The sequence below is a fragment of the Sphaeramia orbicularis genome, chromosome 21 (assembly GCF_902148855.1).
Source record: "Sphaeramia orbicularis chromosome 21, fSphaOr1.1, whole genome shotgun sequence".
Taxonomy (NCBI): Eukaryota; Metazoa; Chordata; class Actinopteri; order Kurtiformes; family Apogonidae; genus Sphaeramia; species Sphaeramia orbicularis.
The window spans coordinates 45777244-45802697 of record NC_043977.1 but is presented as its reverse complement, the minus strand read 5'-3'; the positions used below and the strand labels follow the sequence as shown (position 1 = coordinate 45802697).

Genomic DNA, 25454 nt, shown 5'->3' with positions numbered 1-25454 from the left:
ATAACATGCACTCACATAAAACACACAGTATTCATCATTTAAGTTGAGTAAGAAATTCAACTGAAATTGAAAACAGTGATCCAACACACATAATTGTCCAATACTTGTGGGTCTTTGTGGGTTGACAACTAACAGTCTGAAGGAGCCCGGGACTAGAAATACTTTGGGAGGGAATACAGCATAATATCTAAAACTAATGCATATATTTGGTGACATGGATGAGTTTTAACATGTGAATCTTCAGTTTGTTTTGCCTGCATGTTGTGCACTAAAATGTAACATGACCATAACTTGATATACAGTTCACTAAGTTCTACAAAAGCCCTATTTGGACTAGTATAACCTGTGGACCTCTTCTGATTTAGATTAGAATTAACCTCCTACATCTATGTTTTACACTGTGCATTCATACAGAAAAAGCAATTATCTGTTTTTCCCTCAGATTTACAAACATAATTCCCCATTTCTGATGTCAAGGGCAGATTGACCACTTGAAAAATATTGAAAAATATTTTTTAGCTGTCGTGTGTCACCCATGTCAGTTTTCTGAAGGATTTAATTTTGCTGTATTGTGACATGAGCCTCCTGGATTTCCACCCAAAAACATCTTTAAAACTTTCATTTATCATCACCAGTGCAGCTTCCATCATCCTGTACCAGGAAATGGGCAAAGTAAATGCGTAGAGGAAACCAAAAATGTTGCAAATCACAGAGATGTCGATTTGCACTGGATTAATATTATCACAGGAACACTGTTTACTGTAACACAATACGTCTTCTGTGATTGAATTTTTACTTTACAAATTACAGACATGGACGATTCGCACAGAATTACAATAATAGATGAATGCTGCAAGTTTTACAAATTACCAGAGTTCCAGAGGTAGTGCTAGTCCTGTATGAATAGGGTTTGAGAAACACCTTAGTGATTTAGTGTTTCACATTTGTGAAATTGACGGGCATGCAATAGACAACTTCCTGCTTCTTCTTGAGACAGTCCTTGACAGCATTACTCGAATCCTTTTAAACCTGATCAATACTCCTAGTGTGCTCATTTTATTGTGTGTATTTGACAGATTGCTCATTGCAAGTAGTTTTAAAGGTCCGGTGTCTACATTTAAGAGAGATCTTATAGAGAATCTAATTGCAGGAGTGGTATCCTATTTATGATTATAGTTTGGATAATGTTTCATCATACAAAATAGTAACAATTGTGTTGAGAGAGTGTATGTCCCTGTTCACATAGTCCATGTTGTTCTGCCATGTTTCCACCATGAGTTGATATTCTCTTAACTAAAAAGCCCAGAATGGACAACACAAACTCTAAATGAACCTTTAAATATCCTGCAATGGAACTAAAAAATAAACAGGGTCTAAAAAAGAGAAATCCCTTAGCAGAGGTAGTAGGTGAATCTTTATAAAATCCAAAAGTAATTTTATGATTTAGATTCAGTATCATTTGTTTGTCCTTGTGCAGAACCCTGTCTTTGTTTCCTTTCCCTTATCTCAACAGAGCACTTTACCCCCCTCAGCTGTAAACTGTTAACTGTACTTTTATATGACATTTGTTTTTGTCTTATGTAACTCAGTGTCATGCTGGGCTCTTCTTTCCTGACTATATACACATAATGCTGCTACTTCAGTGCTGTGTTATTACTGCCTTTTCAACACAGGGGCCCTTTGGTACTGATACTGTACTGTAAGTCATTGTACTGTTTGGTAATGAACACTGTGTTAGTCACTGTGCTGCATGTTGTCACTACTGAAATACAATATTATCATCCTTGTAAATAATACTAGAGTATCTACAACGTTTTGATTAATCATTGATGTTGTCGACTATTAAATCACTTGACCATCAAAAATATCAGAGTCTTTGTCCAGATCTTAATTTTGTAGAGCCTCACATGACAAATACGTAATTCTGTTGTTATTTTAGAGTGAAATTAACGTAAGATGCGAGACTGAACAGTTCAAAACAAAATCTCCTTGTGTTTTTGGTCGCTGATGTCATTTTCGAGGTATCTTAACTGAATATTTTGGTTTCTTCACTCGTCTGTGACGGTAAACCTCCAGAAAATGATTTCGAAGTGACTCCTGATACAGTATTGTGGCACAAAATATCAGTTTGTCTATTACCACAGGGCCAATCAGCGTTGTCATTTTATCATGTCTAGACTGGTAACTTACGTTCCGAAAAAGTACCAAGATTTGAGATGCGATGGATATTTAGGTCACTCGGTTACGTATTGGTCTGCAACACAGAATATTTGGGTTCAATTGCTGGTCTGAGTAGCTTTTTTTTTTTTTAATTTTATTTTTTCTAAAGATTTTCAAGGGGGGGGGGGGGGGGGGCAGTAGGGCGCCAGTTGGTAAATCAGACATTAATATAAATCAGCCACTGGGACAACGTTCAGAGTCCAGAATTCCACAGGATCACAGCACTTAAGTGACACAGAACTGAAGTCACACAGCACACTGCCACATCTAACATGTAGCTCCGCCCACCCTCTCCAGCCTCCAGAGCAAAGAACACCATAAAACAACATATAGAGTATTTAGAACAATAATTCCTATTCTGTACTATAAACTATCACTAATTTGTTACTTCTTCCATCAATTGCCACAGTACCGTGGTAGCAAAATGCACAGAAGAATGCACTGAAGTATACGCCTTATATGACCACAGTGCTGTGGCAACAAGAGGATAATGAGTTCATGTAACAGTATCCATGACTGGCTCTAGTACAAATGCTAACATCTGATTGGTCTGTGGCAATAGACAAACTGATATTTTTTGCCACAGTACTGTGGCAGTAAGCACTGCCAAATGATTTACATAAAACTGCTGACCAAGTTTTTGTGTCAGGCACTTTGTTTATTATTATCATTATTAAGATTAACATTATACTTGAGATGATAGTTTTAGAGGGGAGGCATGTGTAGTTGGAAAGACTCGGATGTGTTCAACTTTCAAGCCTACATTGGCTTCCTCATTTTGGCAGAGGTTCAGCAAAGTTGTTTCCCACATGCCCACACCACGAGAAGTATCAAAGTTCTGGTGGGAATAGTTGTGTTCCCCACTGCCCTGTTATAGATCAACTCAAAAGTATCAACTCTGCTCCTGCAGGTGTGGGGATGTTAGGTTACACACAGACAAGTTTTACACAGATAAAACAGCTTGGGGTCAAATTGACCCCAGAGGAACACCAATGCATGCAATATGTGTTCAGCACATTGAAAAATATAATCACGATAACTCATACTCGTCTTCATCCGCTTATCCGGGTCGCGGGGGCAGCAGCCTCAGCAAAGAAGCCCAAACAGCTCTCTCCCCGGCCACTTCCACCAGCTCTTCTGGGGGAATCCCAAGACATTCCCAGGCCAGCCCAGAGATATAAACCCTCCAGTGTGTCCTGGGTCAGCCCTGAAGTCTCCTCCTGGATGGACATGTCTGGAACACTTCCCCAGGGAGGTGTCCAGATAATTCATAATCAGGACAATTTTATGCTTAATCAGTTGTCCCCATTAAAATAGGAAAAGTCATGAAATATGAAGCAAAAAAAAAAGTCAACTGTTATTTTTTGAATGATAAACATTGAATGGGGTCAAACTGACCCCAAGGATAATACAAGGGTAAAGATTATGATATTCTGTGCAATGTGTTAATTGTTACTTGCATTGTCCTGCATTTTGTGACATTTTATAGATAAAACAAGTGTTTAAAAAAGTCATCAACAGATGAATTGAGAATAGTTGCAGCCCAAATCAATACCTGAACAGAATACATCATACTGCCAGTTTAAAATACCAGGTGAAGGAAACCTTGTCTTTGTGATCCACCACATACAGCCAAAAGGAAATGCAGTTATTGAAGAAGTGATTATATTTCTCATGTATCTATGTTGACTTACAGTGTTATAATAGTGATATGTTATCTTATAGTTAGGTAATGGTTAAAGGTAGACCAGAAATTTAATGCACTGTTTCATAATAAATTCAAAGAAATATCATTTAATGTGCTCAGATTTTATCCAACTAATTATTACCTACAGAAACTTATGGGAGACATTAATGTTATGTGTAGCTTTTGTGAGGATCATAAAGAGACTCAGAGTAAATTTCCCATTGTATTGCTGACCTTACATAGTTTATCTAAACTGTCTTGAAAAATATATTATTTGGTTTTTACTAATTATGATACAACTCTCAATGCTATTTTTGTGATTCATTTGATTATTTTGACAATGTGTTATATTTCTAAGATCAGTTGTTTAAGCCAAAAGTCCAGAATTGGCAGTACAAATCAAATAATATATCTCTTGTCTATATGGCTGTTCAAACAAAAAAGCTGTCAAATCCAAGATATTTATTTCCTTTTTGTTGTCATTCAGTGTTTCAGAATTTTTTTTATTTATTTCATGGAATGTCCTTTGCAGTGGACAGTGTTTTTTTGTTGTTGTTTTTTATTAAATCTGTTAAACTTGTCCCCTACAGAGGATATAAATGCATTGATGCTGGTCTAGTATGCTTTGTAAAAAAAAAAAAAGAAAAAGTTGAATTGGTTGAGTGGACGCTAACCCATGGAGACTTTCTATTACTGGTGAGACGCAAGACTGTGCTACTTTTTGTGGGTTAAGTCTTGGTTTTAAGGCCTGGGCTTTAGGGTGGTGAAGGTTTAAGTTAGTGCAGGGTTTTTCAACCTTGGGTTCGGGACCCCGTGTGGGGTCACCTGGAATTCAAATGGGGTTGCCTGAATTTTCTAGTAATTGATAAAAAAAAAACAAAAAAAAAAACTTATTAATAAAAAAATATATGGTGAGTTGACAGAGACAGTCCCAATACATAAAAGACATGACAAACTGTGAAGCTGAAACTGAAGCACTGTGGTACTGTTTATCTTTCAAATGTTCATTGTGGTCGGTTTAAGATGCTGCAGCTCGTTCATAATTCATAGTTTGAGTTATTGTTTGTTCAGCATTAATTGTCAGCCTTGTAAATACAAGCTGGACTGACTGTACATATCCTGACCAAGGAAAATAAAATTCTCACTTTGTGTAGTAATCTACACCTGGCTTTTCTGCCTCCGTCCATAATAATATACATTATATAGACTAAATGTCGTCTAAAATTAACCTTTATTTGCAACATAGTATAGCAAACTATTGCATGATCCAAAACAAATTCATTTTAGTAAAAAAAAAAAAAAAAGTCTCCGTTTTGAATGTCTGGGGTCGCCAGCAATTTGTGATGTTAAAATGGGGTCATGAGCCAAAAAAGGTCGGGAACCACTGGGTTAGTGTAAACATAATGTATTAAAGGGATTACACCTGACTGCTAGAGGACTGTGAATCCAGAAACATCATCATGACATCTAATAAATCTGACCATCACCATGTTCTTCTCTTCAGCTCCTGCAGCAATCCGTGGTCACTCAGAGCCCCCAGGTGAGGAACGCCAGGCGGGTCTGGGGGTGACCCGTACGGGGCAGCATCGCTGGAGCACCATCAGCAGCCTCAGTGCAGACAGTGGGGTGGTGGGCCTCAGTGATGAGAGGGAGGAGGAGGACAGCGAACCTCGCCGTTACCACCGCAGCAGAGGAGCTGAGGTGGAACGGGTGGACAGCGGCATCGGTCCGGGCTTGTCACGCAGCTGGAAGAGACCCTCGGCATCCCTCCGAGCATGGGAGGCCCAGAGACCCTGTCCCGACTGTGGGATGAGAGACGGGGCCTCCAAGGAGAGAGGAGAGCGCATGTGCGAACGCTGCTCCAAGCTGCGTACTGAGCGCAAGGAAGCCATCCTGGAATTTTTGAACACTGAGTCGAGCTATGGTGAGGACCTGCGGATCATCAAGGAGGAGTTCTACAACCCCATGCAGAGTGCCGGGCTGCTGACAGCTGAGCAGCTCACTGTGGTGTTTGGTAACGTTCAGGAGCTGATAGATGTCAACGACCGATTCACTGAACACCTGCAGGACAGCATCGACCAGGCCTTTGACCAGGTGACCCACTCACACAAAAAATAAAACTGGGATTAACTTTCACTAGGAACCTCAAACCTAAATAAAAGCTCAGGTTTAGGATTACAACCAGGTTTAGGCAAGGCCAGGGAAATTTATTTGTATAGCACGATTCATACACAGGGCAATTCACAGTGCTTTACAAAAATGGAAAAGAGACAAGTTAAAAACACACAATTACAATTAAAACATAATCAATAAAACCCAAATAATAATAAATTAAAATAAATTAAAAGAGAAGAGTGCAGATAGAACCCTTTCAGTTGTTCTGTGCATAGTTGAACAGCCGTTTTCAGCCTGGACTTAAACATCGTCAGAATAGAGGCTTGTCCACATCATCAGGAAGACTGTTCCAGAGTTTAGCTGCATGGAACTGAAATGCAGCTTCACCATTTTTAGTCGTGACTCTGGGCACCAACAAAAGACCAGTACCTGGGGTTGTCAGGGTCCGAGATGGTTCATATGGGACCAACATGTCAGAGATGTACTTTGGTGTACGTTGGTTTAAAGCACAGGTGTCAAACATGTGGCCCGCAGGCCAAAAGTGGCCCGCCAAAGGGTCCAGTCCGGCCCATGGGATTAATTTGTGAAATGCAAAAATTACACTAAGATATTAACAATCATTTTAGTTTGATTATAAATAATGACAACTCCAGATTTTTCTCTTTGTAAATGTAAACACTTTCATGCAATTTTACTGTATTTTTACTAAAACAAACTATCATTTCTCAAAAAAAGAATAACCTGAGCAAATATAAACAACCTGAAATGTCTTAAGAAGTGCAATTTTAGCAATATTCTGTCTGTTATTAAATATTTAGTGCATTTGTAGATCCACTGTGATCTGTGAGTTGTAATGCACATGTGTAAATGACAAACTGACACATAATATTGTTAAAATTGCACTTATTTTTCTTAAGAAATTTCAATTTGTTTATGTTATTCACATTGTTTTAAAGGATAAATTGTAGATGTAAACATTTTCATAATGTAATTTTATTTTTTTCAGTCTAAAACATAGAGAAACGTTTGGAGTTGACATTATTTATATATTCTTACGTTATTATTTTACTGGTCTGGCCCACTGCAGACCAAATTTGGCTGAACGTGGCCCCTGAACTAGAATGAGTTTGACACCCCTGGTTTAAAGGGTACCTGTAGTGAATTGCTAGCTATTTGAAAAGATTACATATAATACTCGCTGTTCCATCAGGTAATTAAAGGTGCCGTATGTAGGATTGTGGCCATAACTGGTACTGCAATCATATTCAAAATACTGTAGAGCGTGGTATCCTCTCCGCCTCCCCCCAGACTAGAGGTTGCCAGATCCAGCATGAGTGTCTACTACTAGTGCTTCCACTAATCCTTGCCACCACACCATAAATTTCATACAAAAAAAAATCATCACCAGACTTATTATACATAAGTGTAATATATAATAGAACAGGACAAACGTCCTGCCCACTCAAATGAAAGTTTGTGAAGATTCAGGAGATAGAGAAAAGGGAAATGAGCCTTAAGTTTCACTTTTATTTACGCAAAGTACAAGCGGCATGGATCGCTACCGTACCCCCCACATAGTATTATAAGAAACCTGCCGACCCCCAACCCCCCAGCTGAACCACGGATGCCCCCCCATTTCAGATTACACACTGCTACATGAAGAGGTCACTTCCACAGAAAACACTGTACTACAAGGGGCTACCATGCCAACCGATAAGTCCTACACCGGTACCCGGTCTCTTCACCAGTCCCAGACCGGCAGTCTCTTCACCAGGGCCAGGAGAAGAGACTACAGCCCAGCCCCAGGAGAAGTCCGGTCTGGGACTGGGTGAAGAGACCACAGCCTGGGCTCTCAGTGGCTCTTACCGGGTGGTCAGACTAAGGGAGAGCCGTTGCGGTCTTCAAATTCTTCTCTGCTTTCAGCCGTCTCCATCTTTCAACAGCATCTCCTATACATGTCCTTGTTTTGTTTCTCACTTTGTCACAATGTATTTAGGAATAATAAGAGGCATTTTAGGTTTATTAACGTCACACATTTATGATCAAAATGTTCCAGCTGCAGCTCAGTGGGAACTGGCAACCTGGATGCTGAAAGGCAACTGACTTGGTGATTGGCAGATAGGTGATGGGTGGAGCATCAGACCAAAACACACAATGACAACATAAACATCATTTAGGAGCTGACACTTAGCTTTTCGAATGCAAATATTCTGGTTGGACTACTACTGTCAGTATTATCAGTATTTGAAATGAACATGATTCCTTAATGTCTGGTGACAGTCAAGGACACTTTATAATTACTTAGAACATAATTCCTACATACTGCACCTATAAGATCATATCCCGTTTTCAAGTACGCACAAATACTAAGTCACTGCTCTGTCAGTCATGGTTAGTGACATGTTGCCTCCTTCATGGGCTGTTCCAGCACCGGTAGTGACGCAGACTCATTGTATTGTCTGATTACACTGGTCTACAAGGAAAATGCTCCCAGAATAAAAGTAAGGAAATTTTACCACGTGAGAGTCACTGATAAAGAAAAATCAAGTAAAAAATGCTGGTTGGCTGAACTTTCCAAGATACAGCCTTGGGTCAAAATGTGAAATTCAAGAATTAACGAGAGAATGGGTTTGACTCAAAAGGAATATTTGTCTCAGAGCTACAAGAGCTACTTCAAAACACTGTCTGCACATTAGAATACATTCACTTTACAGGTTCTATTTAGTGGAAGATTTATAAAACTATTATATAAATGTACATAAACCAGTATATATGTGTAATAACATTTAATCATATACCTTGAAAACATCAGCAAACCAGCACTTTTGTTATTTGTTTTCCAATTAATCTTATTAAAATATGTAACATTTAGCACATTTAATCTCTGAAGCAAATCATTTCTAAAAAATTGTAGACCAGTGTTACCTGATCTGCAATAACTGCACTGACCCTGTGCAGCAGACACCAGTCTAAGATGACACGTAATCGACCAGTGCTGGATCGCATCTCTAGGACAATGGTGGAGTGCAAAGCTTACGGCTGGACAAACAAGAAACACATGCTTTCCACTCAACCTTGCTCACTGACTGCTGCTTATTTACTCGCACTCAATCACCCATAATCCTCAAGGGTACATCATTTCCTGTCAACAATGGCTGCTCCCCATAGGTTCTGCCCCCATGTCTAATTCACATAATAAAAAGGTCCAGTGTGGCACATTTATGCATTTATTATTTTACTGAATATGCACCTCTCTTGCTTATAAGTAATACACAAAGCACAATTAATGTCGTAAGCATGACCAGTACAGGTACACTTTACGTCCAAAGTACATGTATTAGACTTGATTTGAAAGGGAACATCTTCTAGTTTTTGTGAAACGTGGCTGAAACACAAACTAAACTGCATCACTTCAAACATGGCCCAAATGTAACCCTAATCGTTAACCTGGTGGATACTCAGAGGTAATGAGACAGTCAAATTTTGTTGACATCAAATGCTCTGAGCTTTGAGGCCTGATTGGTGTTACCTAAGTCACCTTCAGATTTACATTCATAAGAGCAGTCCAGTGTAGTCTTTTATTTGAGTACAGCTGCAGAGAAAGCTCATTCCAGAGCAGGAGTGCTCACATTTTCCTCTGGTTTTAGGTTAATGAAATTCGATTATCAGCATCAGGATCATAAAGAACAAGAACAGTTTTCATATTAATCACACTATTAAAGTTAAAATGTCAAAATGTGAGATTTGCATATCCTTGTGTGCTTATGGGAAGTGACAGTTTGTTGACTTGCTATCTCAATTTCTAAGTTAATAACTGTCATGGTTGCCTACGTCCATGACAACATCTTGTACACTGAATGTATGTATGTAGGGGAAATGACAGGTTGTTTTTTTTATGTTAGCATCATCACAATATCTCCTGAGTATTTCAATGCCTCTTCTTCTCATGTGGAAAACCTGCTTGAGATCATCTACAGTCACAACACAGATACTGTATAAGCACACAAGCTTGCACAAATCTTAATTATTGAAACTTTACCTACAAAAGGTGGTTGCTGCACCAAAGGAAGTAAGTAAAGGGATGGTGGCAAAAAAAGGGTAAATTCTTGCCCTTTGGTTCCATTCTTGATATTGATATGATATTTACCTCCACCAAGGAGGTTATGTTTTTGCTGGCGTTGGTTTCTCTGTCTGTCTGTCTGTCTGTCCATGAGCAAGATAACTCAAAAAGTTCTGGACAGATTTGGATGAAAATTTCAGGAAATGTTGATGGTGGCACAAGGAACAAATGATTAAATTTTGGTGGTGATTGGGGGGGGGGCACTGATCTGCCTTGGTGGAGGTCTGCGCTCTCCGAGTGCTTTTCTAGTTCATACATAGAACATACACAGAATTTGTGTATTTTGTGTAATATGTTTAAAGTTGCAACAAGTTCTTCAACCCTAACGGATGCACTGAGTCACCTCTCATTTCTTACAATAACCATCAGTTTGATAGAGAGCATAAAGACCAGACAATACCAGGATTCATCAGGCTCAAACTGTGCAAAGGAGTGGTTCAGGGGGCCTGAAATTCATATTTGGATTGACCATCACAACATCTAGACCTAACATTGAGAATGTTTTCGATGTGGTGGAGAAGAGCTTACGCATCATCAATAAAAGATCTTGACCAGAAACTATTGCAACTATGGACGTAAAAATGTTGTGAGATGTATTATGACACTGCATAAGCATTGTGTAGCATAAAGCACGCCATGGTGAATGTTTCCAGTTATCAGAGTTAAAGGTGGTCCAATGAAACATTACATGTTGGGCTTTTTTTTTGCCCAGGCAGTGTATATGCCCCTGTTAGCTTCATTCAGCCAAATGTAAAATAGCACTTCAGTAGTCTGAGGCCATGGGTGTTGGTGAAAAATGTGGATTGTTGACTCAAGTACAGATGTTCTAGTATCTCAGGGTCATGATGTGAAGTGTTAGATGTGTGGAGTGGGAGACTGACAGACAGATCCGTGAGGCATTAGTAATGATGCAAACACTATACTGGTCTGTTGTGATGAAGAGGCAACTGAACCAAATGGCATAGGTCTCAATTTATTAGTCTACTTTCACCCATAATCACAAAGTATGGGTAAGAACTAAAAGATGTATGGAAGCAACTGAAATCAGCTTCGTCAAATCAGTGTGTGTGTTCACTACTAGAGCTCAGTCAGTGGTGATGGATGGATGGATGGATGGATGGACGGACAGATGGATGGACAGATGGATGGTTGGTTGGTTGGTTGGTTGTTTGATTGTTTCTGCATGAACATTGTCTTAACTAGTTTGTCCTCATGTGGTTTGATCTCAGGGAGATGAGGATCTGCTCACAGTCTACATAGGAGAGATCTTTCTGGAGTTCGTCAACATGCTGCCTGCCTTCCAGACCTACTGCCTTCAGCAGTCCACGTCAGTCAATATGCTCAACACGCTGGAGAAGGAGAAAGAACTCCTGAGGTACATATATAAGAGCGTGGTTTATTCTTCTTCTTTGGTGTGTGTGATGGAAAAGTTACTGTGGGAGCTTTCTCTAGTTTCTGCCACAGCTGTTCTGTGTAATTCTTAATGGAAAAGACAGCGGGTTATCACTAATTCAGAAGAAGTTCTATTTTGAGAGTCAGCCAGCAATGATTCATATTTTCAGACAGAACCACAGCTCATCCGTGAATCAGGCTATCCTGTGATTCACATTAATGAGGATTTTTAAGAGTTTTCCAAGTACAAGCACAGATTGTCTCATTTTATATCTTCATTTTCTTTTTTTGTCCCTCTTTAGAATCTTTCTGGACGTTTCCCAGAATGACAATACAGCACTGCGTAGAATGAACTTGCGCTCCTTCCTCATGGCGCCCCTCCAGAGAGTGACTAAATACCCTCTTCTGTTGAGCCGCATCATAAAGGTCACCTCTGAATGTCACCCTGACTATACCCGTCTACGTGAAGCCAAAAGTCGTGTTGAATCCCACCTCGAACACATCAACATGAAGACGAAGCAGGAGGGCAACGGCGTCACTTGGTCCCTCCGCTCCTTTCGTCGTGACAGCCGCAAGAACCGGGAGGTTATCAATATTGAGATGCGAGAGGTGTCGATGAAGACAGTGGGCTGGGCGAGGGAAAACACACGCTTTGTTATGGAGGGCCCACTGCAGCTATCACAGCCTGCAGATGGCCAGTGGGTGAAGAAGGGCAGCAAGGCCCTCAAGTTCCAAAATGTCCAGAGTCTGCTGATGGTGAGGACACAGCGGTTCAGTGATGGCCCTGGACAAGGCACCGATCCAGGAGCTCAGGTGGAGGTCACCGGGGAAAGCGTCCGAGACGGAGTGCTGGTTTTAATCAAAGACAAGAGCAGTGGAAAGTTTACAGTGCTGAGGGAACCAATCCGGCTGGGGAACTGTGTGGTGTCCACAGACCCCGACTGCGAGGACACATTTGAGGTACTCGATATTCGGCGGGAGTCCTTTGTTTTCCGTGCTTCAGACAAATCTCGTACTCAGCAGTGGTTTCATCAGATTAAGAGATATGCTCGAGATTTGGGCACCTGGAGGAAAAGACGCAATGCTTTACCCAATATCATGATCAACACAAATCAGACCCGCTCCTGAGACTAGCCATCTCACGCCTTTGTTACACTGTAAATAACTTCTACTAGAAAAAAAATCAAACAACAAGAAGCATTTCTGAGGAACACCGCTGTTACAGTTTGATTTCAGCAAAAAGAGCACTTTTTTTTACAAGGCTGTAAGTGCTGTCAGAACCATGAAGAATTAACTCTAAGTTGATACCATTAAAAAAAGATCTTGGACAACCAAAAAAAAACATGGGCTGCATTTGCTAGCCTTGATTGTTTAGACTGTTTGCTCTTGAAAAAGAGAGTGTTGTTTGAAATACTTATGGTGTGTCTGTTGAAAAGCATGACTGGACATGACTGACTGCAACAAGAATAACTGTAATGTCATTTTTTATACAAAATGCAGATGACAGAGGAGGGACCTGTTTGTTTTTGGAGATGTGGTCAAGAGCTTTGTTTGTGGTTTCTGTTTGTAGTCACTGCCCTCTCCTGTCTGTGTCGTGACCGAGCAACTTTCACTGCCAGAGATGCAGTTTGAGCAGAGCCTCTGTAACAGGTCCAACACTACTTCTGTACCACTGTGTTAAAAGACAACTCTAGGAACAGCAATAATCTCTGCCAGTTTCAACACAAGTAGCTACTGTATATGCATTTCATTTTTTTCCTCTGTGATTTTCCTGCCACAGTGCATACTGTGTTGATGAGTTACTTGGTGCAGATTCACCTAAAGGCTTGAACAAATTCATAGTTTGTTAGTCGGTGTTAGGACACTGGATTCAAGGCAGTGGTATTTCCTTAAAAGTGGTTTGAGAGTCCCTTAAGGGTTTTTCAACTTCTGTGGACTGTGAGATAACTTCTTTAGCAGACTAAGCATTTCCTACCAATTTCTTGTAATTAATTCATGCTGATTATTTATTCATGTGGAAAATAACATTTGGTGAACTTTAACCAAATGTCAAAAGTATTAAGAATTTTTCTGTTTTTTCCCCGTGAATCATCTATAAAAGGTTAAGTATATAACATTTGCCTGGGAATCTGTACTGTGCTGGGAGCCGGTCACTGGTGACATTACCTAATTTATTTCTAAGCGGTAGCTAGTGTTGCACTGTTACTACTTAAGAAGAGCAGAAGAGAGACAGGGAAGTATGGGGACAAAGGGAAATATGTTGTAAACTGTAGCTGTGTTGAATAAATAACACAAGGCTGTCAGATAACTTTGTAATGCAAAGGTATGATGAAGTTTACCGTTTTACTGTGTCAGTAAGCTAACGTTAACTCACCCATCAGTCCTTGTGCTTTTGAAGTGCTGCTCTTTGGTCCAAATATGGTCACTTCAGGCTCCCAAGGGCCAAGATAGCAAAGTCCTGCCTTCAAAACAGCAGTTCAGAAACCAACAGGTGGCATCACGGTACCTCCATCCATTCATAACATTAAGTCTATGCTCCCAGCACAGTATGGACTCCAACATAAACCTTCTTGAGCATGTGCAAACCTTGCATATTGAACCTTTAAAATATTTTTTGCACCAATACGTGCAGGTTTAAGATTATGAAGTATGGCATTTATGACATAACAAATGAAGGATCGATGAAGAACTATGTATGTGAATTAGAACTAAAACTATTAATGGTTGAGAAGCCTGTATGTTTAGATACTCCTGAAACACCACCGTCTTTCACTCTGTTGTGACCTAGCAATGAGCTGTTGTGCCTTGGTACTTGATTACTGTTAAAAAAAAAAAAATCCACTGGCTCAAGTATACACAAGCTGTACCAGTAGCATTTATCTGTGACACGTGGACTAGACTGCCCTCTGTTGGCACAATCAGGATCCATTTGCAGGCAATATGCATTGTTCCTCAGACAGACCACCTCATCATCTCTCTTATCTGTAGTGTGCTTTGACTGCTCCTGTTGTGGTTTTATTTATGGTGGCTTTATTACTTTCAATGCACTTTATGGTCACAACTGTGTAGATTCAGTACGTTCTGCTACGTGCCACCGTTTGATTCTTCGTATTTGAGAAGTCAGCTGAAGCCGATCTCAAACCAAAACCACTATGTAAAACCAATGCTGTTTTTAGGTTATGACAGTAGCACTGCTAGAGGAGGTAGCAAATCACTGTGTTTTGGAGGGCAGGGCTGCTAAACTCCACAGCACCATCCCTGTGCTGTCGGAGAACACTGTTTCAGATGATCCCCTCAAAACCTTAAGAAACCCTTGCAGACTTGCATAGTTTGTTTTCCACATTACCATTTCAAAGACCTGTTGTATTATTTCCCCAATGTAATATATTGTGAATTATATTAAAAGATTTTAAACATGACCTACTCTAGTTCTGTTGTTTTTCTTTTGCTAGAGGCTACCTGTAAAGTCTACAGTACCTGAAGCTGAGAAACATTTAAAGTTATTTTATGTATCTTTTGGAATAAAACAAATCCACTGAAAGGAACCGACCCGAGCATAAAGCAAAAAACACACAAGATGGAAGAGTGAAAGTCAATTCTTAGAAAAAAATGCAGCTTAGCTACAGTATAGAAACATGGTTGCAAATGAAACATTGCTTTAAGACATCTTGTAGTGACGGGGGGGGGACGGGGGACGAGTAACACAATCCATGCAGTATGTAACATTTCGTAGAATGTGCTCACAGATTTCCAGAGTTTCGACTCATCAAAAACAAATGAAATTAAGTGGCTCAACAGACATTTATTGGCACTGATCTGAAAGGGATTCTTGCCACTGGAAAAATTACAAAAGAATGAGCCTGAAGAATCAGAGTAGCTTAAAATCTCACAAAGTGCACCTTACTTCTTTGGCCCCACCTCTCCCAGAGCCTCACTTATATTTATACATAAAAAATTGTACTGATAAAGTCTGACCCATAAATTTAGTGTTGACTTTCTTTTTTATTTCTTATTGCATATAAATGAGGTGTCTGGATCAGTGTTAGCCTCCATCTTTTAACAATAATCACTAAATACAACATGGTGTCAAATGATGAAACAACACAAACACTTTAAAAGGTTTGTTTTTTGCAAATAAACATAAACTTAAGCCAAATATGGCTGGAACACTCAGAGCATCTTATTTTCAGATGAATTAAACATTGAAACACAGTAACTCAGTTGCAAAAGAGATCGAACAACTGCAAACCAACTCAGTGAAATAGTATCATCCACTACGATGAAACTGAACGCAGGTTTTCCACAAAAGAAAAAAAAATATAACAGGAACAAGCTGAACCTTCACTGCTATGCCTCAGAGGGAGGGTGTCGATGTCTGTCCAGTGTCTACACCCTTCAGACAGACTTCCATCCAGATGAAGCTCTTCTCATGCATGCAGTCACACTCACAAACACACAGTCTGTCCAGGGCTACTGGGCCTCAGGATGATCCCCGGGTCTTGCCTTCCAGGTGGGGTTTCAGGTCTCCGATCTGCAGCAGTCGGGGGGAGGTCCCAGCCTGGGGGTCGCCTCCTCGTCGTCCTCCTCCTCTGGGTCCTACTTGTCCCCGACTGTGTCCATCTCCTTGGCCAGGCCGCGGATGGACAGGTCGTACACCACCTCCTCGATCTTCTTCACGTCGTACTTGAGGCCGTCGTAGCGTTTCCGTAGGGGGTCATTCTTGAGGTTGAGGAGGCGGAAGCCTGAGTCAAGCTCATTGATGAAGTTTGAGATGCGAAGTGGCCGGCTGTAGTCTCCTGCTGTAACACTATTAACCGCCAGCCGGGACTGAGAGGAAACAGCATATAATACAGTGAAATGACTCATTAAGTACCTCAATGTACGTAATTAACCCTGAGACACTTGACGCCTGAGACACTATGTCGATTAAACGTTCTGCTCTGAATGTGCGTCTGTTTCAGTGTCATAAAAGCTGCTGTGAGTATGTGCTTGTCTTCCTTTTCTTCAGTGGTTTTGCTTTACTGTGTTTTAGGGTCAAAACAGGGTGGAACAAATGGTGCCTGGCACAACAAACCCCGCCCCTCACATGTATTTGTAGCTTGTTTTGGCACCGATCCAGCTGATGTCATCAGGTCTGTGCGTGTGTTGATGTCAGCATATCAATTGCCTCTATATATGTGCCAAGTTTTAAGTAAATGGAAACAAACTGACATTTTTATAGATGTGAAATTTTGCCCTTTGTAAGTAAATGGGAGAAAAAAACATTATAAAATCAATTAAAAATTCTAACTTTGACCTATTTTTCCTACAATGTAATGACATCTATTCTGGGACACTGGCAATCTATAAACCCAATTTGGTATGAATTCAACCAGTAGTTTTGCTGCTAAAGCGTAAACAACAAACAAAGAAATGAAACAAACCAAAAACAATACCCCTTGCCTCCCCTTCGGGGGGCAGGGTAATGCCAGAAAAAGACAAAGAAAGAAATTGAATTTTGAAAGGTTTTTATGAAATAAGGCACTCAGAATGTACATCTATAAGAGATTTAGGATGTTGAACATGAACTGGGAACTGGAACACACTGTATTTGAATTTTGTCCCAGTAGTTTTTGTTTTGGGGCTGTTTTTTTTCCTAAATCAGTCCAGCTGTTTTTTAACACTTGGCTGAACTCCAAAAAGCAGTTACACCAGTACTTTTCAACCTTGGGGTCAGGACCCAATGGGGGTCGCCTGGAATTCAAATGGGGTCACCTGAAATTTCTAGTAATTGATAAAAAAAATAAAAATAAAAACTTACTAATAAAAAATATATGTTGAGTTGCCAGAGACAGCCCCAATAGATAAAAGACATGAAAAACACTGAAGCTGAAACTGAAGCACTGTGGTACTGTTTATCTTTCAAATGTTCATTGTGGTCGGTTTCAGATGCTGCAGCTCTTTCATAATTCATAGTTTGAGTTATTGTTCAGTATTAATTGTCAGCCTTGTAAATCCAAACTGGACTGACTGTACATATCCTGACCAAGGAGGATAAAATTCTCCCTTTGTGCAGTAATCTACACCTGGCTTTTCTGCCTCCATCTATAATAATATACATTATATAGACTAAATGTCGTCTAAAATTAACCTTTATTTGCAACATAGTAGAGCAAACTGTTTTAGCTTTAACAAAAAAAAAAAAATAAATAAATAAATAAATTATCTGTTTTGAATGTCTGGGGTCACGAGAAATTTGTGATGTCAAAATGGGGTCACAAGCCAAAAATGGTTGGGAACCACTGAGTTACACGGTAAAAACTCAGTAAAAAAAAAACACAGTAAAGGAAAATCACCTCAACACTGCAAACAATAGTAAAAACAAAAACTGACGAGGAAAACGGTGAAAAAAAACCCACCCAAACTGTCTATTTTTACACCTATTACTATTGTACTATTTTTCCATTACACAGGTGGTGGGGGGTGCACTGAGCATGTTCAGATGTCTATTGAAAGGGCAAGGTCTGTTCTCTCAGTGAGTTTTGAAATTTTTCCTATTGAGCAAATGGTAAAATTTTTACGATTATTTAACACATTACATTCAGATCACTCACCACAGACATGTCAGGGGCTAAAGGCTTAAACATTTTGCCATCTTCAAAACTCTGGATCGGACTCAGGTTCCAATATCTACAGATGGTTTGTAAAATTTTCATTTTTTACAAGGAAGGGATGAAAATAAGAGAAATAAAGAAGTTTGTAAACTGTAACGCAGGGCTGTCAAACTCATTTAGTTCAGGTTCCATTCAGCCCAATATGATCTGAAGTGCGCCGGACCAGTAAAATAGTAACAGTGAAAAAAGTACAATTACACCATGAAAATATTTACATCTACAAAGTTTCCTTAAAAATCTGAATAACATGAACAACTGGAAATGTCTTTAAAAAAAATTGCATTTTAAATAATATTTTTCCTCAGTTTATCATTTACATGTGCATTAAAACTTACAGATCACAGTGGATCTACAAATACACAAAACAATTACTAACAGGCAGAATATTACTAAAATTGCACTTATTTCTCTTCAGACATTTCAGGTTGTTCATATTTGTTCACGTTATTCACATTTTTTGTGAAAGGACAATTTGTAAATGTAAACATTTTCATGTAATGTTACTTTTTTATACTAAAACAGGCATAAATTTGGAATTATTATGATAGTATTTTACTGGTCTGACCCACTTGAGCTCGAATTGGTCTGTATGTGGAACCTGAATCAAAATGAATTTGACATCCTTTATTGTTAATATCATCAGTGTAATTTTTGCATTTCACAAATTCATCCCAGGACCCAGATCGGACCCTTTGGGGAGCCGGTTTTGGCCCGCAGGCCATATGTTTACACCTGTGCTGTAAACAAAGAAACACTCCTCAGACACTATCAGACACTATTTCCTTTCATTCCAATAAAATGCTGTGATTCTGAGGTTCAATATTTCTAGTTTATTTTAGTGCAGCAGTGTTATCTTAACGCTCTACGGACTCACCAGTTCACTGGCCATGATCAACACGCCGGCCAAGTAGTCCTCCACATCCAGATGAAAGCCCTTCTCTCTGACCACCTCGACTGTGGAGTGGACAGAGTACAGGAACAGGGTCAGTCACTTTCCACAGGAAACCTTACACACTGTTACATGAGCTTCTACCTACTGCCGAGTATCTGAGCTGCCTCCTCCCGGGTCACCAGAGTTTCACTCTCCAGGTACACAACAAACGCAGCGAGGAATGCCAGCCGCTGCAGGACAAACCGCCAGTGTTCATGGAACCTGTGGAAACATCACATAGCAACAGATTTATTCAGTTATAAACAGTTCATGACTTTCACAGTCCTTTATTATCGTTTCCCTTATTGTTTCCTACTGTTTTCCAACAACCACACACTGTACATATAAATAATGAACAATAAAAAGGCTGCATTTTCAAAGTTGTCAGTGCATTATTTGTTAAAAAGCAACACTTTAAATAAAACAGAACACTACTGATAGACAAAGACTTCAGAAACACATTCACAAACACAAATACGTTTGCATTTCACATTTTTGTTAAGCAAGAAAGGAAACACTAGTCTTGACTTTGTAACTCAGACATTCTTCACAATTTTGAAAAATCTCTAAAATAAATCTCATTCATTTATCATTTTTGCACTGTATGAATTTAGAGAAAATCATTTATACCCACAACCAGTTTGTAATTTTTTACAGATTATGGGGTACTTTCCTGACAGTAATTTCCAAGTAGCACATTCTCTATTCATTCACTCCTTTCCTATTTTATTGATTTTTTTTTTAAATTATTCTTATACTTTTTTTTTTTTTTTTTTCCAGACTATTACAGTATACTTTATATATGTCCTCTATTATTGTTGATAATTTTCAGTAATATTTGTATTCATGATTTAGACTGTGTAATACCTTTGTCAGCAACAGTTGTGTGTGTTTGTATGTTTATGTTAGGGTCAATGAAAAGATTCTTGGAAAAAAACTGTTACAAAGCACAATGAAAGTGCATTCACAGAGAGAGATCACAGACAGTGGTCATGAGTAGATGTGGAAAAAACAAGTTCCATAGTATGACCAGTCATGTGAGTGGTGTTTGAAAACAGACTGGTTCCAATTAAAAGATTGACTTATATTAATGGGTATCAGCATTTATTCCCAGTAGAAATTTGCTTTGAAGTGATGGACTGGAAATGAGAAACGAAATCTGTCCAAGGAAGCTTCATATTCGTTCGAGGATGATCAATGATATCACCTATTAGGTTTTTGGACTATCCTTTTGAAAGCAGTAAATTTCATCTAACATTTGTTGTATGGTGTCATCTGAGAGTCTTATTAGTGTAACTTATAACCTCAACTACAGTCTAATTGCCTATCAGGAACACAAGCTCATGAACAGAAATCTTGGTTAATTGATCGACACCTATAGCTTTACAGACTAGACGTATCAGTAGAGCTCTACACCAGTAGTGACTGAAGGCTCCAGTGTAATGACCAAATTTAAAGGCCTGAGAGTCTGGTTTCAACCAGCTCTAAATGTAAAGTGTCATGAGATAACTTTTGTTATGATTTGGCGCGACATAAATACATTTGGACTGACTGATTGATTGAAAGGACAATAACAGCCAATAGGACGAAAATCAAGGCCTGTGTTGATGTGATGAACTGGTACCTGGTTTCACCCACTGGAAGCCCGTATAAGCTCCACCACCCTGCAGCCCTCTGAAGGACAAAGCAGGTCAGAAAATGGGTGGGTGGGTAGATGGATGGAAGCTTTCTCCTGCTCTTAAATAATGTTATTTATGACAGCCATTAAAAACCCACTATTGATTGACTTCTACTTTTGTGAGCACTAAAATCTCATTCATAGAGCAATAATTTAAAGGCAGGCCACTGGAAGACTTATTAAAATAAGACCAGAATGAGAAAAAAAAATATTATTATGCTTAAGACTCATTTATGCTTGCTTTGCATTTGTAAATAGGTATGCCCATTTGTAACGTTGTCTAGCGTCCGTGCCTTCATACTTCCGTGCGTCCAGTGCGTTGGAATGAGCGTTTCTCAATCAATCGACCAGAGGGCGATGCTCTTAATCAACATACATAATAACATATCTAATACCACGAAGAAGAGTAAAGTTTTGTGAGAAGAAGAAAGTCAATAATAACAAACATGTCGATGACACAGGACATATTACTAATGTGGATAATAATGTTGATATTGATAAAGGTAGTAGTCGTAAATATGTCAGTAGTTTTTCACTAACTCACACAGTCGCTCTTTGAAAAGTTCTGCTATTTCTGGAAATTATTCTCTTCAAATCTCAACACTGCCTCCATGGTTCCTGGTGGTACTGCTCTGTATTCTCCGACTGGGTTCACATCCATAAACTCCCAGAGAACGGACAGAATTACGCACGTAATATGCGCAGAGGGCAGACCGAACATTACGTATCCATCTGCGTCTCTAACGCAGAGCATGAATGAGCCTTTAGAGAACCTCAGGGCTTTTTTGGGGCGAATCTTGAGATAGGGCTTTTGCTTTGTCCAGTTCTTGCCCATTCTTGGACCATACATATTACTATGATGACTAAACAAGTCTCCCGTCACTGATTATCAGCAGAATAATCCCTGTCATTTATAAGGATGTTAAATGTGGAAAGATCTTGATCCTCCTTGTGGGTTCTATCAGTACATTTATCCAGATCACCTTTGTATCAATGACATGCACCCTTTAAACATCAAATTACAGAATAACTCATTATTTTTCATCATTTTTCCTGAATTTCCTGAGGGCTCTGCCAAAGGGATCAATAAAGTTCTATTTAATCTCATCAAAGATTTAACTTGGTGGTCTGAACAGCAAAAACCTACGAGTGTGTGGTTGTACCTGTAATACTGTTCCACAGGGAATTTGGTTTTGAGGTCTGCCACTTGTGTCCTGACTGTGCAGAACAACTCCCGTGCCTTTGTGCATTTACTGGGAACTGATGACAGAAAGGACAAAGATTGATTTGTTCAGAATTCAAGGTCAAATGTGGAGCGTAAACAGCTGTCAGTATTTTAACACTCACTTTCTTTGAACCCAGACGGCTGGTGGACGCTTTGGAGTACAGTTAGGATTTCCCTGGCAGTCTGCTCCAACACCTGGACCACCTTACGGATTTCCTACAAAGAAATCAATAAATACATTAATGAATACAAAAAGTAAAAGACTAATATATCTTCTAAAAAACAGATACTAAAAAACCCAATTTACTATTAATGAAGTTTCTAATAAATCATTAATATCAGAGGTTGGAAGTCACTCTGTTCAAATACTTACTTGCTCCTGTCCTTACATCTGGTTTTCAGTTATATGTACTTTACTTGATTTTTATTATTATATATTATATTACATTTATTACTCTGACTACTTTTTATGTTTACGGACTACATTTTAAAACTGCCGTGGCTGATAGTTCTATAGTGTAACTGGGACAAAAACCCATAATTCCTTTTGAGCGTATTCTAATTCAAGTGGTCTGAGACCACTTCTGCACTGACTCCTTCTCTGTGTTATCAGGCTGTAAGAAATCTATACAGATAGATTTTTAATTTGGAATTTGAAGTGATGGTAATGTATGATATATAATGACCGTTACAGCAATTAACATGATTAACACTTAACCAAATTATACATCAATGTAAATGACAGTAACAAAATGTTGTAGATGCATACTGACATCTGAAACCTGTATTTTTTATGTTCAATTTTTTAGCGAAATATATTCATTTTTAACAGTGCCTCTGTGCTTTTTCTTCAAACTCTTTGACAGTGGTTCCCAACCTTTTTTGGCGCGTGACCCCATTTTAACATCACAAATTTCTGACGACCCCAGACATTCAAAACAGAGACATTTTGACATTTTGCTAAAATTAATTTGGTTTTAATCATGTAATAATTTGCTATACTATGTTGCAAATAAATGTTAATTTTAGACGACATTTACACTACATAATGTATATTATTATGGACGGAAGCAGAAAAGCCAAGTGTAGATTACTGCACAAAGTAAGAATTTTATTTTCCTTGGTCAGGATATATACAGTCAGTCCAGCTTGTATTTACAAGGCTGACAATTAATACTGAACAAACAATAACTCAAACTATGAATTACGAAAGAGCTGCAGCATCTGAAACCGACCACAATGAACATTTGAAAGATGAACAGTACCACAGTGCTTCAGTTTTAGCTTCACAGTTTGTCATGTCTTTTATGGATTGGGACTGTCTCTGTCAACTCACCATATATTTTTTTATTAGTAACTTTATTTATAGTTTTATCAATTACCAGAAATTTCAGGTGACCCCATTTGAATTCCAGGCAACCCCACGTGGGGTCCCAACCCCAAGGTTGAAAAACACAGCCTTATTGTTTCCTCATTTTCCTACAGCCAGACACTGTACAGACGCCATATAAATAATCAACAACAAAAAAGGCTGCATTTTTAAAGTTGTCAGTGTATTATTTGTTGAAAAGCAACACTTCAAATAAAACAGAGCACTACTGATAGACAATGACTTCAGAAACACATTCCCAAACACAAATAGGTTTGCATTTTACATTTTTGTTGAACAAGAAAGGAAACACTGGTCTTGACTTTGTAACACAGACATTCTTCACAATTTTCATTAAGAAAAATCTCTAAAATAATTCTCATTCATTTATCATTTTTGCCCTGTATGAATCTGGGGAAAATAGGCTAGATCAGGGGTGGCCAACCCTAGTCCTGGAGAGCCACTATCCTGCATGTTTTAGATATTTCCCACTTCCAGCACATCTGACGGTCGTTATCAGGCTTCTGCAGAGCTTGATGATAGGCTTATCATTTGAATCAGGTGTGCTGGAAGAGGGAAACATCTAAAACATGCAGGATAGTGGCTCTCCAGGACCAGGGTTGGCCACCCCTGGGCTAGATCATAGAGTCTATGAGTCTATGTCTGATGACAGGGACAGATGAACACTGAATCAATCATAGACATAGGCAATATCAAACACACTACATATTAAAATAAACATATTATGACGTACATCAACAGCTGAAAGGTACATCTGGAGAACAACGGAACAGAGACTTTTAGTTAACATAATAAATCTCTAGTAAAAGGTAAGAGAAAAAAATGCTCAGGAAAACCCACGACTTTTGGTATGTGCCAAAACGGAGTCACGAGAGCAGGATAACTTTGAACAGCCCACGCGCAACAAGCCACTTACAATAAATGTTCTAAATGTGTTGTTTAAAGGACAGTAAAGTTAAATATGAGGTAAAACGCGGATGGAAGTGTATTGTACATCCTTATGACCTTACAGCGGCACTAGAGGAGCTGTGGTCCAGACAGACAGGTGGTTACAGTGCTGTAGTTCCTGTGATGTGTTGCTGGTGTGTGAACGTGCGTTAGCTTAAGAATCTGTTCGGTTCTGGTCGGTGGCTGTAGCTAACTGTGTGCAGAGGCTAAAGCAAGTAGCATTCTGTCCGCAGTGTGGCGGCTTCTTCATTCATACCTCTCTTACGTCCTGGTCGGCGCTCAGGAAACCCTGGATATAACTGAACATCTCTGTGACAGACATTTCTGCTCCCAGTCACGCTGTTCGCACTACGCAAATGACGAACCGCTAATTCATATAAACATCAACGTGCAACACAGAACCGTTCCCTCCGCCTCCGACTGGCGCGTACTGATGATGTCACGCGTCTCTGTGTCAGACGATAAGCGCGCCAACTAAAAATTTCATACACACAAAAATAAATATACCAAAACACGCCCAAATTTTAAAGTCTTTCTGATGGAATTTGAAAAATATATTAAATCAATGGAAGTTATCTGTAACAAAAAAAGCATTAACACCCTGGCAATTTATAAAGAATTATTTAAAATAGACTGAACTTACTCTCTTATTTATTGATTTATTTATTTTCCTTAGATCTGTATATTTTAAGTTTTGATTATTATTATTTGTCTATTCTTCTTTGTGTCTCTAAATCTTTAAATTATGTTAATTTATTTAAGTTGCTTTTTCCTTTTGACATCTTGATGTTTGTTCAAAATTTATGTCTTGTATACCTATATATTTTCAAAAAAGTTGGGGAAAAAAAATCCCAAAATGCACTTACATATTTTGAACATGACATATTTTGAATTTATTGTTAATTTGATCATTTTATTTGGAAAATTTCAAATACACAGAAGTAAATTCGTCAAAACACACCCACATTTTTTAAAAAGCGCGCCAACTAAAAATTTCATATACACAAAAATACATATACCAAAACACACCCAAATTTTAAAGTCTTTCTGATGGAATTTGAAAAATATATTTAATCAGTGGAATTTAGCTTCAAC

General features: G+C 38.9%; 2 protein-coding genes across 5 annotated transcripts in view; one reads left to right on the top strand and one right to left on the bottom strand.

The window, feature by feature from the left end:
- The window catches only part of arhgef49 (Rho guanine nucleotide exchange factor 49), a 115735-nt gene extending 100782 nt beyond the window's left edge, over positions 1–14953 (top strand). For all 4 annotated transcript variants that reach the window (XM_030125698.1, XM_030125697.1, XM_030125699.1 and 1 more), the window contains exons 6-8: positions 5412–6001; positions 11372–11517; positions 11837–14953. In XM_030125698.1, coding sequence (XP_029981558.1) covers positions 5412–6001; positions 11372–11517; positions 11837–12662 — 1562 coding nt within the window. In that variant the 3' untranslated portion in view covers positions 12663–14953. The remainder of the gene's footprint in view (positions 1–5411; positions 6002–11371; positions 11518–11836) is intronic.
- A 161-nt stretch (positions 14954–15114) lies between these two features.
- Positions 15115–24790, bottom strand: tsn (translin). Its single transcript, XM_030125726.1, has 6 exons — positions 24616–24790; positions 22144–22237; positions 21960–22056; positions 19225–19340; positions 19062–19141; positions 15115–16361 (listed from the first exon to the last, which is right to left on the bottom strand). The coding sequence occupies exons 1-6, from the start codon at positions 24679–24681 to the stop codon at positions 16131–16133; spliced, it is 684 nt and encodes a 227-aa protein (XP_029981586.1). The 5' UTR covers positions 24682–24790; the 3' UTR covers positions 15115–16130.
- Positions 24791–25454: the final 664 nt, after the last annotated feature.

Bases quoted from the DNA above. Each gene is read 5' to 3' on its own strand.
- tsn (XM_030125726.1), bottom strand. From the start codon at position 24,681: ATGTCTGTCACAGAGATGTTCAGTTATATCCAGGGTTTCCTGAGCGCC. The intron at 22,057-22,143 runs GTGAGTGTTAAA...TTCTGTCATCAG, and splicing joins GCCGTCTGGGTTCAAAGAAA to TTCCCAGTAAATGCACAAAG. The intron at 19,142-19,224 runs GTAGGTAGAAGC...TCCACTCCACAG, and splicing joins GGCAGCTCAGATACTCGGCA to TCGAGGTGGTCAGAGAGAAG.